Source organism: Tympanuchus pallidicinctus, unplaced genomic scaffold (assembly GCF_026119805.1).
Source record: "Tympanuchus pallidicinctus isolate F22 unplaced genomic scaffold, pur_lepc_1.0 scaffold2, whole genome shotgun sequence".
Classification (NCBI taxonomy): Eukaryota; Metazoa; Chordata; class Aves; order Galliformes; family Phasianidae; genus Tympanuchus; species Tympanuchus pallidicinctus.
In genome coordinates, this window is record NW_026294721.1 from 54,895,605 (window position 1) to 54,913,494 (window position 17,890).

Here is a 17,890-nt window from a genome sequence, read left to right on the forward strand (position 1 = left end):
TTGGAGCTTTTCTCCTGCACTGACTGAAATACTGAAGTATGTCAGAGGCCATTTTTCTGCTTAGCTTTGTATGATTCAAAGCTAACAGGCAGACTGCTCTGCAGCAGTAATTTGAAAGATGCTGTGTGTTTTGTGAAGGTGGTTAAATGACAAAATATTGACAGTGTTTGGTTGCCTTGTTTATACCACTGGTTAACAGAAAATGAGCACAGCAAGCAGCCAGAAATGTTCCAATCAATGTTTGATTGTTAAATGTGCACCTGGTACAGAAGTGCCTCTACATGGTAGGAACCTCCAGGGCTTTGCACAGCTATAAAGTTAATGGACACTGAATGCCTGGCTCTCCTTAACTATTTCCACCTGCTTTGCCTGGCTCATGCTCCTTCGAGTTCAGTTAAGCTGTCCTGATTTTTATTTGATTAACTAAGAGGGAATTAAGGCCCATGTGTTTGCTTCCTTAGTCATTTCTACAGTATTCTGAATTAACATGAAATATTTGCTTGGGGAGTGCTTATATGTGTGCTGGTGGTTAGATGTCTCTCCGCTCCTCCTTTGTGTGCAAGTAGTTCCTGCTAGCAGCTAATGAGTAATACTGGTATAGCAGCCACAAGTTCATAGTGTACATTACTGTTTTGAACTCGGATCAGTGCTATGCTGTACATCTTATTTCGCATATTTGTTGCTGGAGTTGTTACAGTAATTAATGGCATGAGGTTCTAAAAAAAATGACCTCAGAGTTCAAAAGAGTGGTATTCATTAGCAGGTGATGAGAATTGAGCAGATTGAGTTACCATGAGGGAGTGCTAGTAAATTAGCTGGCATAGCTGCATTTAATCAGACCAGCTGTGTTGGAAGCAAACAGGAGGGTTAAACAAACAAACCAGAACACATCAGTGGTCTGGCACTGTGCAAGTGAGGGATCTGCTCCCTCATAATTGGGATATTGCTATGAAGTAAGTGCACTGAAAGGAACCGAAGATGACTTTGTTAACAGGCTAAAAAAAGTAGGGTCAATTTATTTGCTTTTTGCTTTCAGAGGTTTCTATCCCTGCCCTAAGGGAGCCCCATTCTCATAGTGCAGCAGCTCTCCTGCTGAGCGCGTGGCGCGGGAGAGCGGAGCAGCTCGCAGCTCCGGGGCAGGAGCCGGGGAAGTGCCTAAAAAAGAAAATCTGATCTGGGCCACCTCGTTAGCTTTTGTCAAGTTCTGGGCGCTCGGTTTGTTCTTCCTGCCCGTTGGTTATTTCTTCCTCGAAGAATGTGCCAGGGGAAGAGCAAAGCACGCCGAGTTCTGAGCTGGGCGCTTTGAAGGCGGGGAGGGAAGCGCTCCCTTGCGGCACGCAGCTGCCGCCGCCCATCAGCTTCCTACCGTGCCCAGCAGTCCGCACCAGCCGCCCCACAGCCCCACGAGCCGCGTTCCGACGGCCGCACGACCCTTCCCCCTCCTCCCCCCCTTCCCGTGCCGCCACGCGCGGCCTCGCGGCTCGCTCCTCGCGCGCCGTCCCCGAGAGGCACAGCTGGGCACCCGCAGGGCCGGGGGCGGAGGCGGCGCCGACGCTCAGCCCCGTTCTTGGGCGCTCGTGCCTGCTCGCCCCGCGCCGCTCGCCGCCGGGGGCGGGAGGAGAGGCGGGCGGGCCGCGGAGCGGGGCCGCTTTGTCTGCGGGAAAGTTTGGAAGCGAGGCGCGGCCCCGGCACCTGCCGAGGGGCGGCGGGACGCGTATCTCCGGCGCGGCGCCGCCTCCTCTCCCTGCAGCACGCTCCTCTCGCTCGCGGCCGGCCATGGGCGCCTGGCTGCCGCTGTGCCTGCTCGGCGCCGCGCTGGCCGCCTCCGCCTCAGGTGAGTCGCTGCCCTGCGCCGGGCTCCTTCCCCGGCCCCGTCCCGGCTCCGGTCGTTCCCCCGCGGAAGGCCGGTGCTCTTAAGAGAAGTGCCCCCCCGCCTTTTTTCTCGGGGTTTCGGGGCGCTTTCCCGCCGGCCCGGGCGGGGGTCCGCCTGCCGCCCCCCGCCATTTTGGCTGCCTCTCCTCGGGCGGTGCGCCCCGTCCCGCCGCCCCATCACGGGAGCGCGGGGAGCCGAGGAGAGCGGGGCGGTGCTCCTGCGGCTGCCCTCCGGAGGTGCTTTCGGTGAGGCTGGGGTTGCGGGATTCGCCTCGGGGTGATGGGCGTCTGAGGGTGCGGAGGGAACCGCTGCGGATCACCGCTAAGCTGCGGGTGGGTTTTTCCAGAGCAGGCTTCCTGGGAGGGCTCCCGTTCCTTAGAACGGTGGGTTTCGAGAGCCCGAGCAAGGAAAAGGATAGAGCTCCCTGTCCCACCGCCCGACGTGGTGATAGAGGGCAAAGGCGCGTGCCCTGTGCGATGAGAATTTTGATGATGCAGGTTGACTGTTCCTAAAGCGGCCGACTTTCTGAATGCGTCTCCCAGTGTAACACCGCGTGCCACACGTGCGGTTGTCCTCACGAGCAGAAGTAGTCAGTAGCTGCGTGTGTGATCGTGAATGGAGGAACCGTCAGATGCAACTGTGGATGTAACCTGTGGAGAGGTCCCTTCTGAGAAACTTGTCGTCCCCCCCCTGCCGCCATCAACCACCTGCATGCATCCTGTGTGCCCTACAACTAGACTGAAAGTTTTGGAGTTTCTTCCCTAGCTCATTCAGTGTATGGAAAGCGCTGTTCTTTTGGGAAACCTGTCAGGATGAGCTTTGTGAACAGGCGTTTATCGTGCTGGTGATGTGGAGTTGTGTGGAAAGCTAGGATGATGCAAAGTGTGCTGTTGTTCATTGTGCATGTTGTGAGGTCCTGGGCTCAGAGCAAAGCTGCTGAGTGGGATGTTGGAATGGCAGGAAGAATTGGGAGCAACAATAATAAAAAGCTGTGATGTATGTGGAACTGAGGATTTACTAAGCTTTGTAAAGATTTATTGAATTCGAGTGTCCTTCATAACTGGTGAGGTAGTAAAATACGCTCTTAATAGAGAGAGGAAGAAGCAGGCTCTCTTTGCTTTGTACTGGCACGTGGGCTGAGGTGAGCCTGTGTGCAGAGTGCAGTGGAGGCAGTAGGTGTGCCATTCAGGCAGCTGCTCTCGCTCTGTGCCTTACTCTGTTCCTTGGCACACAACTGTTCTCACACAAGGTATTTACAGGGCCAGGCACCAAGGGGTCCTACATGTAATTAAACCCTCTTGAAATGGGGAATGCTGGTGATTATTTTTTTTTTTCTTTTTTCTTTTCTCTCCCTTCTCATTATTTTTTTTTTTTTTAAGGACTTCAGGTTTTTAGTGAGGGTTTCAATGCAATAATTCGTCTTTTAGAATGTTTAATCATCATTTTTGTTTTTTTTAAGGAACTATAGCTGTTAAGTGAGCGTAAAAAGAAGGACAGTAAACCCTTTTCAAGACTAAAACATCCAGGCTTTAAATAATTGGTGTTAAGTATTATTTTTCATGTGCCTTCTAGCAATTAGTGACCTTGTAGTGTTTTGCACTGAATTTTGAGTTGCAGCAGGATGATGAACTTTGAAATTATTTCTTCTCAGAGGAGCGTGTAGAGAAAGAGGTGTAAAGGAGCAGGAAGATAACTGCTATTTTGAGAAAGCAGTTGCAGTATCATGACATCAAGATTTGGCTGAGTCTAACCTGAGTTGCTATGAGGTTGAAGTAAATGAATGAACAGGTACTTGCAGATAGTCATAGTTGCACTTGAGTACCTTGACACCACTACAAAAATGCAGAGCTCGTTTTCCAAATGCCAGGTGGCTAATGGCATAGCTCAGTGTGCTGTGCAGGGCACTATGCAAAGGGGAGAGTGAAAGGCAGTGTTTCACTGCCTCAGTCAGTGTGTGTGATGGGTAGGGATTGATTTGTCTGTTGTCAGCGTGAGCAGAAAGCTTCCTGCTGGGTTTGAAAGAAACATGACTGGGCTCTTGTGGCTCATCTTCTCATCGAGGGAAAGTAATTCCTGATGGTGCCTTTGCAGCCTCTTGTTGCTGAGCTGAGGACCAGCTCGAAGGAGGAGCTCTTGATCTGAAGCAGAGTAGCTCTGAGGTTTTCTGTACAAATTTGTCTAATCTGCTTTTTTGGGGGGGAAAAAAAATGCTCTTCAACAAGGAATTTCTTAGTTGTCTGCGTGGTCCCTTGAGGCAGCTTTTCATCTTTTGAATTTCTTGGGTTGCTTTTGATTTCACATTCTACTCACATTTTCACTAGACAGATATGTGCTGTTGTTTGAGAATGGTAGTTTCCCAGAAAATCAGTGAAAGAATTGTCATTCAACTTATTCATGGTTTTATTTTATAACTTCTTATTTGATTTATTGAAGTACAGTGTATGAAATATGCTTGAATGGGTGAAATCTCCCTATCGCTTGCTTGGTGATGCTTTCCCTCATCCAGTAAGGTCAGCAATGAGAACAAGGAAGCCTGAAGGACAGTTCAGTGAGCCTGTCGATAGGGGAAATATCCCCTGTTGCATGTGGAGTGATTTAGGAGCAGGAATTCATGCCAGCTCTTCTGACAGTCATTGCGTTTTTATGTGGATATTCACGTGCTTATTTGTTTCTCCTATAAACGATAAAGGGATTTATAGCAGCACACAGAAGGAGCTGCTCTTTAGCATGCAAATGAAATGCCCTGTAACCATGTAACTGCATTTTTAAGAGTTGTATTTTGCCCTTGAATAGAAGTGGCTTCCCTGTATTTCACAAAGAGCTCTGGCCATGAATCATAGTAAAAATGCAATCATAAGCTCCGTCTGATGTGTGTATTGTGAGAATTTCTACCTTAGAGGAGGCAGCTGTTGGTATGGCAGCAAAGGGAGAGAAGATGTGCCTGAGTGGCACCAAATGCAGGATTTTGTCCCTCGCCTGAGAGGGTGTAAGGTTGTTATGGGGAATGGGTTGACCTGTTCAAAAATAAAAGCAAAAATTGGGTGGCTTGGTGATGGTGCAGTTTGATCCTTTTAAGGATAATGTCTCTCCCAGTTTCAGTGCACTTTGTTCTGTCTAATGTTTACTGGGCTGTAAGGTACCACCTGTATGACTGGGCAGTATTGTTATTTGTTGCTTTTTTTTTTTTTTTAATTCTAATCCATTTTCTGGTTCTGTCCTGCAGGTGCCTGTGTCTATCAAGGCTTGTTGTTTGAGGTAGGTAAGCTTGAATGTGTTAATGCTGGGGAAAGTGTTTGAAAGTGCTATTGAACTGGAGTCTGACTGCTGATTTTGTCACCTCTGCCTCTGGGGATGGGTGAACTTAAAGCACTTCGTAGAGCTGTCAGTCTTCAGCCTGCAGGGAAAACGATAGCAAAGCAGAAACTGCCCTCAGGGCAGTCAGAAATTCTCACTAGGTCTTTGAGAACCCAACCATTCTCCATCTCTTTATTTGTATTGATTTTGTGGCTCCTGGAAAATACAGATTGTAAGCACACAGTCCTAAGCAGGACAAAATAGTCTTTTGTAAAGTGTCTCAGTAATATTAGGTACATTCTGTGTTCAGTTGTTTGTTTTTTTTTCTCTTTTGCCTTAAATTAATGGGATGTTAATGATGGCAATTTAACGTTTACTTTTCTTTCAGCTAATTATGGTAAGTAATACGTACCTTGACTCTTCTTTCTAAACCCAGAGTATTTTTTTTTCTAGTCTTCCTCTGTATGCACTTAAGTCAGTGAATAACTTCATAAATAGTTAAAATCTGTGCTTCTTGTAAAACTACTGTGTTCTGGATCACATGTCCTTCTTGCAGAGGTACTTTGCGCTGAAAGAAAATGGTCTAAAAGCTTGCTTTTCTGGAATGCTTCTATTCCAACCTCTGATTCCACAGCTGATCTGCTCAGAGATTTGTTGCTCTAGTATGGGAAGCAGCATGCAGCAGTATACAGGAAAAACTGGGTCTTCTACATTTCTTGTAGAGCTCTTTAGCCAGGCTGGACATGTGCAAAATAAATGTGACCACTGTGTAGGTTGTGACCACTGTGTAGGTTTTGACCTTCTGTCCTGGACCTTTCATCTAGGAACTTATTTTGCCTGAAGAGGGAAAGGTAGGGCAAATTGCTGGGGGTGAATGTTTTCTGTAGGTGGTTTGGGGGAAGCCATTTCAGGCCAAATGAGTTTGCTTCTGTTAGAAATGGAATGTGGAGCTTCAGTCTTTCAAAAGCAATTGGAAAGTGTGTGGACTCCAACTTTAACAAATTGTATGACAGATCAGTTTCTTCTGAGCAGTGCAGCTCAGTGAGGGCAGTACCACTTCTTACTGATGTGTCAGTCACAAGTTTTTTTTTTTGCTATCTGTGTTTTTGTTGTTCTGATGTTCTTTCCCTACTCTTCTCCTGCAGCTGTATGTTTGAAATGCTAGTGCAGATCTTGATGATATCCTAACATAAATTTTGTACGTGAAAACTGTGGGATATCTTGTATATGTGTCTTTTTTAAAGAACTTGCTTACAATACTGTTGACTTCATAGTGTCATGAGTTGGAGAGAGCCCTTAAAGGTAGCCTAGTCCAACACTGTTGCAATGATCAGGGACATCTACAGCTAGGTCAGGTTGCTCAGAGCCTGATCCAGCCTGATCTTGAATGTATCCAAAGACCAGGGCATCTACCATCTCTTTGGGTGACCTGTTCCAGAGTCTCTCCACCTTTATTGTGAAAAAACAAAAACAATATATTTAAACTAAAATTTTCCTCTTTTAGTTTGAAAACATTTTCCCTTGTCCTGTTGCACTAGACTCTGCTAAGGTTAAAAAAAAAAAAAAAAAAAAAAAAAACAATAAATTATATTTAAAAATATTAATATAGATGACATTTATAATACAGTAAAACTGGAACAACTCAGGCTTGTCATTGTTAAAATAAGTTCCTATCCCATCTCTCGCCAGAGAAACAGCAGCACTGTCAGAACAGTACATGATTAATTTAGCTGGAATAGATGACACCAGTAGAACCAAGTGAGTTTACTTGTAGCAGAGGTGCACCCTGTGCCAGCCTTGTGAATTTGACTGCACTCCAGGAAGCAGGAGGAAACCAAGAACAAGCACCATCCTAGCCTGAGACCATGTGAGATTCTCATCTGTTCTGTCAGATGAGTTTGGTAGCAGAATTGGGGTGTAGGATTCCTCATTAGTGATGCTGCTGTGTGCCCAGAAGGGAGCAGAGCACATTAGGGAATAACCTTGTGTTTTAGCATTTGTATATGACTTTAAGAGATTGAATATGAAGAAATGTCTTCACTGAAGAAATCCAAGTGCAGGGCAAACCTGCAAACTAGGGATATTATCCTTATAGTATCTGTTGCAGAGGAGGAATGTGCCTTTACTTGTGCTGTGTTTATTTAAAATCATTTACTAATAGAAATGATTTTTTCTGAATTACATTTTCTGAATGACGAGGAGGCATCAAGCCAAACTTTGCAACCTCGCCTGATGTCTGTTGGCTGCAGTGGCTGCCCTGCAGTGTGCCTGTGGTACTGAAAGAGTCGTTCATTCCTCCCTGCAAACACATCTGCAGAATCTTCCTTAAATTATGGTTAGAAACCCTTTTTTTCCATTCAGCTTCATGCTACGCAGGGTTTCTTTTTTCTTCTTTTTGTTTCTTTTGATGTGTCATATACAAGTAGCTGTAAGTGAGCCGTTACTGGGTTGTTATAGGAACTCTACTTGCTGCAGGTCTTGCTTAATGGCACATGGCTGTTTTGCTTCTGTTGCAAACCCAGACTGTTAAGTCACTTGAAAAATCCTTGGAGCGTAAATCAAATATTCACATATAGTGAATGCCACTATTGCAGAGTTACTTGAATCCTTAATATTGGGGAAAGCATTCTGCATCTTGCTTGAGTGACTTAGCTGATTGTATATCAAGGGTCAACTTCTGTTCATGCATTTCCTCTGAGGAAAAACACATTTTTTATGTTTTGTTTCCAACTGTGCTGAGGAGGCTCGTGTTATTCCCTCGTTCTTCACCTTTGAGGGAGTTTTCAGGTCCATGCAGCCAGCACAGCAGCTTCCCTTGCTTAGTTAAGAAGAAACTACACGCTGTGTGTTGTTCTGGAGGATGGTGTTGGTGAGGATGAGGAGACTGTCATGCCCCAGTTAAAGAAGATGCTTGGAGGAGGTATTGGTGAAGTCTGTCTGCACTGTTCATCCGGCTGGCTTATGCCAAGAAGAGTTTTCAGCCAGATGAGAGGGGAAGAATGGGGTCATGAATAAAGGTGATGTTTGGGTTAAACGCAAAGCGTGGTTTGGTAAGTTACACTTTCTGTCTGCTAATTAAGGACAAGTCTATCTGAGCTTTGTCCAGTTAGCTTTTATTTCTGGTTTTATTAAAACATGGGCATGGTTTGTTGTGATAGCTGCTGGTAGTGGATGCAGGGTGAATTGGGTACATCAACAGATTCTATGGGAAGTTTCCAGATAACACGTATATCACTTGTCTAGTACTGTAAAGCAGCAACTTCTCTTGAAGTGAAATATGGTTTTAATCTTGAAGTTCGAATGGAAATCGCAACAATAAGAATAAAAAGCCCTAACCTAACTCCCACAGCAAATTCTACTGTACTTGCGCTTCTACCAAAAGTTTATTTTCCCGTTTTCATTTTGAAAGCTAAATCTAAAATCTAAAAAAGGATACAAGGTAAGTAAAGTTCTTAATTGACTTGAATGTCTTGAAATGAGAGACTCGGGTTTAGCAATTGTGCCTTTTCCAGAAAAGGGAAGAGCCTGTCTAGCAGCTCAGCTCTTCTGATAGCTGAGCTTTTAATCCTTCTGCTCTGAAATCAATCATGGAAGAGGGCACAAAAAATAAAAATCACAGGTTGCCAAACATTTGTTGTATAAATACGACTTCCTTCAGCTGTGTTTTAATTAGACCATCAACTCAACTTGTGCTTTAGTGGTAACATTCTAGAACCACTTGCAAGGGGCTGGACCAGTAGGGGAAGATATTAGAACAAGGTAGGGGAGAAGAAATGCAGACATAGAGATGAATGAGCAAGAATCGGCCTCTTACACAGTAAGCCCCAAGGCTTTTCTTTAAATTGGGATTATGTTTTGTTTATTTCATCCATTTCAGTGCCTAATGTAATCATTTTCCTTTGTAAATGAAAAAAAAATTAATAAACTTAAAAATCTGGAACTTGCGTGGTTGTGTTGTTGTATGAACTCTAAAGAAGGTTTGATATCAAGTTGCTTTTTTTTTCTGTATCCATCTGTAGCTTGAGTCAAAAGTGCCAGGAGAAGTATAAATAGAAAATGCTTCTTCAAACATGAAGTAATACACCCCATTCTGGATAGGTTCTATCCTAAGTAACCTAAGTGACTATTTGAAATACATCTTTAGAAGATGCAGACCACTTTTGGTTAGGAAACATAACAAGATAGAGTAGCAGTGATGTTTTAAAAAAAAAAAAAAAAAAAGTTAGCAACCTCTTTTTAGATGATTCTTTTTTTTTTTAGAAGGATAGCAAGTTAATACCGGAAAAATGAGGTGAGAATCAGTGATATCAGTTGAATTTTTTCTTGGTAAGTTTTTAAGACATCGAAAATGGATGATATAAATCATGTGATTTAATTGCTCCCACTTAGCCTGAGGGTTACATCCTCAGCTCCTCCAGAGAACAAAACTATAAACTCGTGTTTACAACATGCATATAACATTTTGTAGCTATAAACTGTAGTTTACAGCAGCATGAATCTCTGCTGTGTAATGTGCAAATGAATGTTTTACAGAACGTTCTGTTGCTCTTTTTGCTGGGGAGAGAGGGATTTCTTCTTGGAGCAATCAGCATTCCCAGTTTGCTCTTGTGCAGTTGCCCACTTAAGGCATTAAGGAGGTCGTGAGTTCTGTGTGGGAGACTCGTGAGATTGAGGTAGCTTTTTCCTGCTATTGCAGATTCTTATATTGTTGTAGAGATAAGATCTGAATGATGCCCTGTGATAACATTTATTTATTGAGCATGTACAATTAGATGTCATCACTCTCCCAGCTAGTGATGGAGAGGCCAGAACTGGGGGTGAATTTGGCGTAACAGGGTACTGATTCTGCAGTGCTGTTGTCTAGCCTCTCACATCTTAGGGCAAGTGCATAACACTAAGTAATGTTTTATGTGTGGTGCCTAATATCCAATTTATCTTTGTATTGTGTGGCTGTGAATGGAAGTGCAAGGTGATGGAAAATATACCTCTCAATTTACATGAATTGTGTTCCATTCAGGTTTATTAATGAAACACTTCTTACATAGGAAATGCCTTCCACAGGGATTTCAGAGTGCTGAGATGAACTGAAGATGGAAAATAAAAAAGACAAAAGTATCTACTTGAAAAGTGTTGTGTGGTTGTTTTTTTTTAATGATACAGGTGCTGCTCATGTTCTTTGTGTTCCTGATAATAATAGCATAATATGGAGGAATATGGGTAGGCTCTTTTTTTTTTTTTTTTTTTTTTATGGCATGAGGTAAAAAGCTTGGAAGTGAGATGAAGAGTATTCTCCTGAGGATGAACTGAAATCTCATCTCCGGCTAAGAGTTACTACTTGGTGGATCAAGACACACATTTTAGTATGATGCAGTAATTCTTCTCGATATGAAAACCACTATGCTATAAGACATGTAATTTTTTTTGGCTAGGACTATAAACACCAATTTTACAAGGAAAGCTAGTAGCAGAGCTGAGCACTGATATCTTCCAGTATTATTATGTTTGTTCTGCTTGTGGGAACTTGAAACTAAACTTGTTCTCAATGATAAATAACATAGAATTAGAACCTCAGAATCTATGTATTTTAGATTTATGTCAGTGTGGTGAGTATGACATAGTATATAAAGGTGATCAGCATAGCTTGCACATCAGTCTGTTTTTAACTTTTCATTTTTTACCTCTGAAAAGCAGTTGTGGAGCTCTAACACCACTGTGTGATTATCCCCTCAATTAAAAACTCCTGCAGTGATGAAGTCCTGGGAGCTCACTGTAAGATCCTCTTGAAAAGCTGGCAGGCTCTGCTTGCACTACACCTCTGCCGTACTGGTAGGAGAGAGAAGTTATGCTACAGATGGAAGGCTCTGCATCTGACCCGTAATGACTGTGTATGAGCAGCGCCTTAGGGGGGCTTTAATGTTTCAGAAGCGCTGACAAGATACTAACATGTCATAAATGAGAGAGAGCGTAAATACCACTCTTTCTACGTGCTTGTCTAAGTGAAAAAGCCAGTAACCAATTCCACTGGCAACCGAAGGGTTTTCTACGATGTATATAAGTGATAAATTTGTAGGCCACTAGCACTGTTAACAGCTGCCTATGCCTTGTCCTGTATTTGATGCAGAAAGGGATAAAAGCAGGCACCAAGAGAAGTAGCACAGGAAGAATACAGGGATTTGTGTCTTGCACTCCAACTCTCTGAGGGGGTGATGTTCCTTTCCACAGAATAACTGCAGTAGTGGTGCTGGTGTTTCTGTGCCATAATATGTTTAACGTGATGCAGCACAAGCAAAGCTTGTGTCATTGCATGCCCTGAAATGGATGCCTCACAGCTCTCTCTGCAGTGGACAGAAAAGAATCAAAAGAAATGTGGTCAAACTATTGGGCTTAAAGGTAGTTCTGCATTTCTTTGAGGCTTTTGAGCTTTAATTGGAGATGCTGGGCTTTCTGTAACTTGTGTATTTTTACCTTGCAACTACTGAGAATCTGTTGGTTGTCATGTTCTTTGCATGGACGGGCAAAAGGCTCATGCTTTCATCCTTATTGTGTTGTGGGAGGTGATTTTTGGATCAGCTGTGTTTGGAGATTGGAGTCCTTACACGAGCTGTCCTGCTCTGTATTTTCCATTTCAGTAATCTTCCTGGATGGCAGCTATTCCTCCACAGACATGATATTTGGTAGATGATTAACGTTTAATGTCACGGTTATAGGAGCTATATGCCAAAGCCTTGGCAGGAGATGGTGAGTTTCTCAAAGGTTCATTTACCAGTGCAACAATTCAACGGTTATTAGTCATTTATGAATTTCACAAATCATTTTGTCTTCTAGCTCTCTGTAGGCACTGAAAGAGCCTTCTTTAGGAAGTGATTCATTGTAATTTGTCTTTTAGTTTTTCTTCCTGTATTCCTCACATGAAAAATTCCTCTTTTACTTCACAAGGTCACTAATTCAGGTTATGTTTCCTCATTCCTTCCCTCTCTTCAATCCTCTCAAAACTTCGATTGGGGTTCTTGTTTGTTTTCTCTTTGGAGTACAGCTTGTGATGTCCTGTTAATTGTTAAAAGAAGTTGTAGTAGAAGTAGAAGTTTCTGCTGGTGGAAAATGCTTGCAATGCTTTCAAATGAAAGGCTTGTGAAAAGAGCAAAGCAGTGTAGGAAGCTATAGAAAGGTAACAGCTTACATCACCTGTGGACCTGTCTCAAATGTAGTTTCTGATTGAGCTGGCAAAGGCAAGAAACTCTGTTGTATTGGTATGTATGCCTAACCTGGGCCCTGCCATGAAATCTCTGGTTCTGTAAGTGCCAGCTTTGGAGCTGGAGGCAATGTCCTACAGCTGGTAAAAATGTCAGGTGAAAAAAAAAAAATACTGGCTGCATGGTGAAAGTGGGGATGGAAAGTGGTAGTCATTGAATCTTTGAATGTATTATGGTCTGTCCGTGTGTATGAGGACATAAGCCAATGCTGTTCTTTGTGGAGCATGGCATGTGCCTACATTTTGGTTGCAGAGCTGTTCTCTTCAGTGGGGTTGGTACAAGTAGGTTTGTGAGGATATTCATGTGTTTGAGACTTTCATTTGTGTCTGGCAGTGGCAGATCTCTGTGCCTGTTGTAGAATTATACACTCGTCAGAGAGAAGCATCAATATATTTATTGATATGAAATAGTTGTCTGACTCAGCTTAATCATAAATAAGACGGCGACTTAACAAGATTTGAAAAGGCAAGGTCCAGTTATTGTTTAATGCATGGAGGATAGGGTTAAACGCACTCAGCCAGGAGACTCCCGTTGTGCTTTCAGACTCCTTGTCCCAAAGAGATAAGGAGCCTATTTGCGGCTATATCCAAGTCCCAGGCTTGGTCAGTGGTTTATATCTAAGGGATTATATGTGCACCGTCAATCAAGGATATAATCCTAGCAAAGCTTACAAACCTTAGCAAGCTGTTATTCTTTTACTGATGATCTGTAGTGTTAAGGAATCTCTTGATATCCAGGCAGAAAGGGCCTGTGCAGCAGGCATAACCTGGGTCCCTAATGAGGGGGGATCCGATTGGGCAGCCTGCTGCCATGCAAGAGATCTTGAGGGGCTCTTGGGCTGCTCAGTATTTATGGGATAAGGTTGTTCATTCATAGTCATATTTGCTTACTGATTACAAACTACTGTCTGTTTCTGCCAAAATTGGCATGAGTTGGACGTTGTTCCAAACTTGGCTTGAGTCTGACATTGACCAGCACTGTGGGTTAGGTGAGCACGCAGCCATAAATTATCCCTTGGCTGTTGCTTTATGTTTCCCACAAATCCCAGAGATCCACTTGGGGCCAGCTACCACTGTCACAACCAGTCACATCCAACTGGTGGTTATTTGCTGAAGTCAGATGCAGCCATCACAACCACTGCTGGTGACTATCACTTGAGCAGGGTTACAGGAAGCAAAGATCAGGTTGGGAGTGGGTGAGTACAGTGTTTCACAGTGCCGCAGGCAGAAGATTCAAGAGGATATTCAGGTTGGGAATCAGTGCTTTTCCAGAAGGGATTTCGTTTTATCATTCTGTGGGCAAAATGTGCTACAATTTGATTTTAGATTTCAACAGTCAGCACTTGCATTTCATCTTTCTGCAATTGTAAGTGACAACTGATTCCCCTTTTCTTCAGCCCAATAATTGTTAGTGGCAGGAATCAGCCAGTAGGCCATAGTTCTTATAGCAGGACACAGTTATCGTGTAGCTTTTATGGACTACTGAAAAATCTATAATCGTATTCCTAAGCTATAATATTAATGTTCACTAGATTACTTTTTAAGGTCTTTGAACTTAACAAGAAAGCAATATAGTTTTAATTATTCCCAGACAGGATTTTACAGAAGTAGAGTTGACACTCTGAGTATGTGTATATATTAGCAGCTTTAGGAGTGAGGAAATAAAGACAGAAAACAGGAGCAAAAAAATCAGAATTTGTGGTTCATATTTTATGTTAGAAAAGAAACAAACGGGTCTTTCATTGGAAAGAAATATGGAAGGGCATTGTCAGAAAACGAACCTACCAAGAATGACTTAAGCTTGCTTGCTTGTAGCTGAAAGGGGGAGGATGTGTTTTCAGTCTCATTTTTTTGCCAGCATCTACCCCACCCATGCATGCTTGCTAGTCCCTGTGATGCAGCAGTTTCTTTGCATATGTCTTTCTTGTTTCCATATGAGGTATGGGATGACTGTTAGTGTGACTGCTGCATATGCTGGGGGAATATGTAGGGCATATCCCGCGTCCAGCAGATGGTGGGGAGAGGGTTGCCTCTCCCTGAAGGGAGATGGGAGTTTTGCCTGGCAGCCTCTCTGCTCTGAGAACAGGACACTTTAAGAAAAGAGCTTAAAATGTTTGTGTTCTTTGTTTGTTGTGGCAGCAGGAGCAAGCAATTGCCCTCCTCTGAGATTTTCTTTCAACTTCCTGCATATTCACTTGCATTCTATGTGTTGCTCCACGCACCCAGGCAAGTCTCACTGTAGACTGCTGTGATCTGTGAACTTCAGCTGTTTCATTCTGATGTTGGTATTCTGATGGAGGGATTCAATCATGTATGGAATCTGAGAAAAATGCTGTAAACACCACTGCAGTTTTTCAAAGCTGTGAGCGCTGCTTTCTCCAGCAGCTGTGCATTCTGTCAGTGCTTTCAATTTCTGTTTAGTACCAGTCATCATAGGTTTATATCTGAACCATGATGTTTTCTTTTGAATGACATTGAATGTCATACCAAGGTCTTTTGGGCTAGGGTTTTTTCAGTAGTTTGAGAAATAATTGGTGCTTGCTGTGAGTGCCTAGGACTAGTAGAAATTTGCTATAAATTTTTGGTGATCTCCAGAGAACTTCTGGATAAAGGGTGAGTGGAAATTGGGCACCTTTTTCTTGTGAAGATATAGGAAGATCCTAGCTTGTTTTTGAGTGTGAGCAATGGAGGCATTGGTATGCCTCAAGAAGAAATGTTCTCTCTATATAAAACTAAGCCTAGAAATTGTTTTGTTTATTAATAAAACTGTTAGCATGGATTGAATTTCTTCTTTATGTCCTGTGAACAGCTTGCTGTGCCCTTAAGATATCTAACACTTGATGCAAGAGTGGGTCATGGCGAATGGAACAGACGCATTTAGATGTGTTTGTTCATCACCAGGTAATAGCAGATATAGTTAGGATGTGAATTTTTAACTGATCAATACTTGCCATATGTCAAAGAGCTTTAGGGAGTCAGCTTTGCTCTGTGCCAGTGCCAGGCTACATTTGCACATTTGCCAGCTTAGGCTGTGTTCAGAATTTCATTTCTGAACCTCAGAACATCTTTGGCAAACAAATTCCAATGAAGTGGCCAGTGCCTGCTTGGTATTTTGAAATAGATATTAATGTCTTTGTCAGTCCTAAAGCAGAATTGGACTGCTACGTGTGGACAGGGGTCCCATGTTGAAATTTTTATCTTCAAAGTTGATTTCATGCATTTTTTTCTTCTTTTTTTTTTTTTTTTTTTTTTTTTTTTCATTTCAGTACTTCATATCTCCATCAGAAATGCCAGTGTGAAACTGGCCCTCAGCCTTATAGTTGTTTCACAGGCTTGTTAAATAAACTGAGTCAAAATTGTCCAGGATAAAACATTAACTGAGATGTTTCAGTAGTTGTTTCAACTGCTGAGTATCACAAGGAGTCTGAGATATTCCCTGATACTTTCAGGAGACATATAATTGATTGAAAAGGTAAAAATACGCATCTTCCAGATGTGCTCATTGCTTTAATACCACATCTCAGATCTGTCACCCTTGAATATAGCTGTAGAGAGACAAGTGAGGCTATGATGCACTGGAGTTTATGATGCTGGGATATCTGCATTTCTATCATGCGTACTAAAATTCATTTCTAGTGTGAATATATGCAGCAGACTTCAATTGGAAGGCTGCTGTAATTCTCTTACTGCTATGATTTATTGTTGAGCCATAGATTAGGGAGACTTATTAGAAGAAGATATGCAGCACTTACTCAATTCTGTAATCACTATAGCTGCTTCAGTATCTTCCAGTAATTAATCCTCTAACTATCCCTGTAACCTTGGCATCAGATATATTACCATGTAGAATACTGTGGCTAAAGGAGAGTCTTAGGCATTTGTAGAGATCCTTCACTATATTTCAGAGGGTCAGTGAGGAAAACAAGCTCCCCTTCCTGTTCCAGATGAGGAATCATGACCATATCTTACTTGTTCAAGTATTAATTGGTGGTATTTTGAGCTAGATGTTTACTTGCTCAAAAGACCCCAGAAGTTTCATGAACTTCTTTGTGTGTTTTAGTTAGATCAATACTGAACTATTTGCAGACTTCAAATCGAAAAGAAAATTTTAATTTGATCAGTTCGAGTTGGTATTGAGCGTGATTTCAGTGGAAGCTCAAATGAAGGTGTTGCAGCAAGATGACAAAGATAAGAAATTTTGGACCTTGCAGCTATATAAATATATATATGTGTGTGTGTGTGTATACATATATATATATCCATTTGTTACAATTATCAACTAGAAATCTCCCTGAAACTTTTAACCTTTTTGCTTCTTGAGGGTTCATATACTGCTCTACTTTAGTGGATATGGTCATAGTCGGTCACAATCATATGGGAATGGTTGATTTTTGTGTGGTTAGCTAGCATGAAACCAAAGTTCATCTTGCCCATTATGGTGTAAGTTGTTTCTTCTTCCATAGTTTGTGGTATCCATGTTTTCAGAAGAAATACAAATACAGTTATTTGGTTATAAACTTGCAAACCTGCCTTCATTTAGAAAGAGCTGTCACTATTGACACACTAATGACCACTTCTGAGTTAGTGGGTACAGTAAATCCTTCTATGCATGGTAGTATGGTAACCTGGTAGTATGATTTCAGGTGAAAACATGAGCAAACTTATTAGCAGTTTTATAGAAGCTTCTATATATGTAAAATATGTTATTTTCTTCAGTATTTAAGAAGTGAACTTACAGTTAAATTTCCAGTGTAACAGAGTAAACATAACACTGCTTTTTTATTCCACTGGATTTTGTTTTGTTTTGTTTTAAAGAATCAGAATTTGGGAAGTGTTCTGTTTTGAAAACCTGAGTTCTACCTTAGTTTAGATGCTCCTAAAAGTTGTGTCTACTGCTTTCTGCCTCAGCTCCTCGGTCCTCAGGACTGCAGGAGCCTTGTATATACAGAAAAGGAAGCTAACAGTGCCTCAATTAGTGGGAATCTTTTCAAAATGAAAGTGAATTGTGTGCTTCCATTTAACGATTCAAGGAGAAATTCTTAGGTCCTTTTTCCATGTTTTATTTAAAACATGGATTCACAGAATGAACATAAACATAGTAAAAATCTGTTTAAAAAAATAATGAAATACTTAGGACAAAAGAAAGGTGAGTATGTTACTCTTAAAGACTCCTAAAGACTTTTGGGACATCTTGTTAGATAAAATGGAGATAATAGAGTTAGAATCAAGTATAAATTGAGCAGAATTTGTCCCAGTATTCAAGTTTTCATTACCTAGGCAGATAAAATTAATTCTCTTTATATGCTTATTACCAACAGAGCTTGGTTATAGTCCACAGAAATGCTGAGGTTCAGTATTACAGAGCAAGAGAGGCTTAAACTTTCAGGTCCATCAGACTCTCCCTCTGCCCATGAGCACTGTGTGTGTGTGTTCAGTATGTGTGACTTGTCTGTCATCACAGGTGGGCTGTGTTT

General features: G+C 42.2%; 1 protein-coding gene across 2 annotated transcripts in view; it reads left to right on the forward strand.

The window, feature by feature from the left end:
* The first annotated feature begins 1,381 nt into the window (after nt 1–1,381).
* The window catches only part of FRAS1 (Fraser extracellular matrix complex subunit 1), a 163,599-nt gene continuing 147,090 nt past the window's right edge, over nt 1,382–17,890 (forward strand). For both annotated transcript variants that reach the window (XM_052681999.1, XM_052682000.1), the window contains exons 1-2: nt 1,382–1,834; nt 5,097–5,128. In XM_052681999.1, the coding sequence (XP_052537959.1) occupies nt 1,777–1,834; nt 5,097–5,128 (90 nt within the window). In that variant the 5' untranslated portion in view covers nt 1,382–1,776. The remainder of the gene's footprint in view (nt 1,835–5,096; nt 5,129–17,890) is intronic.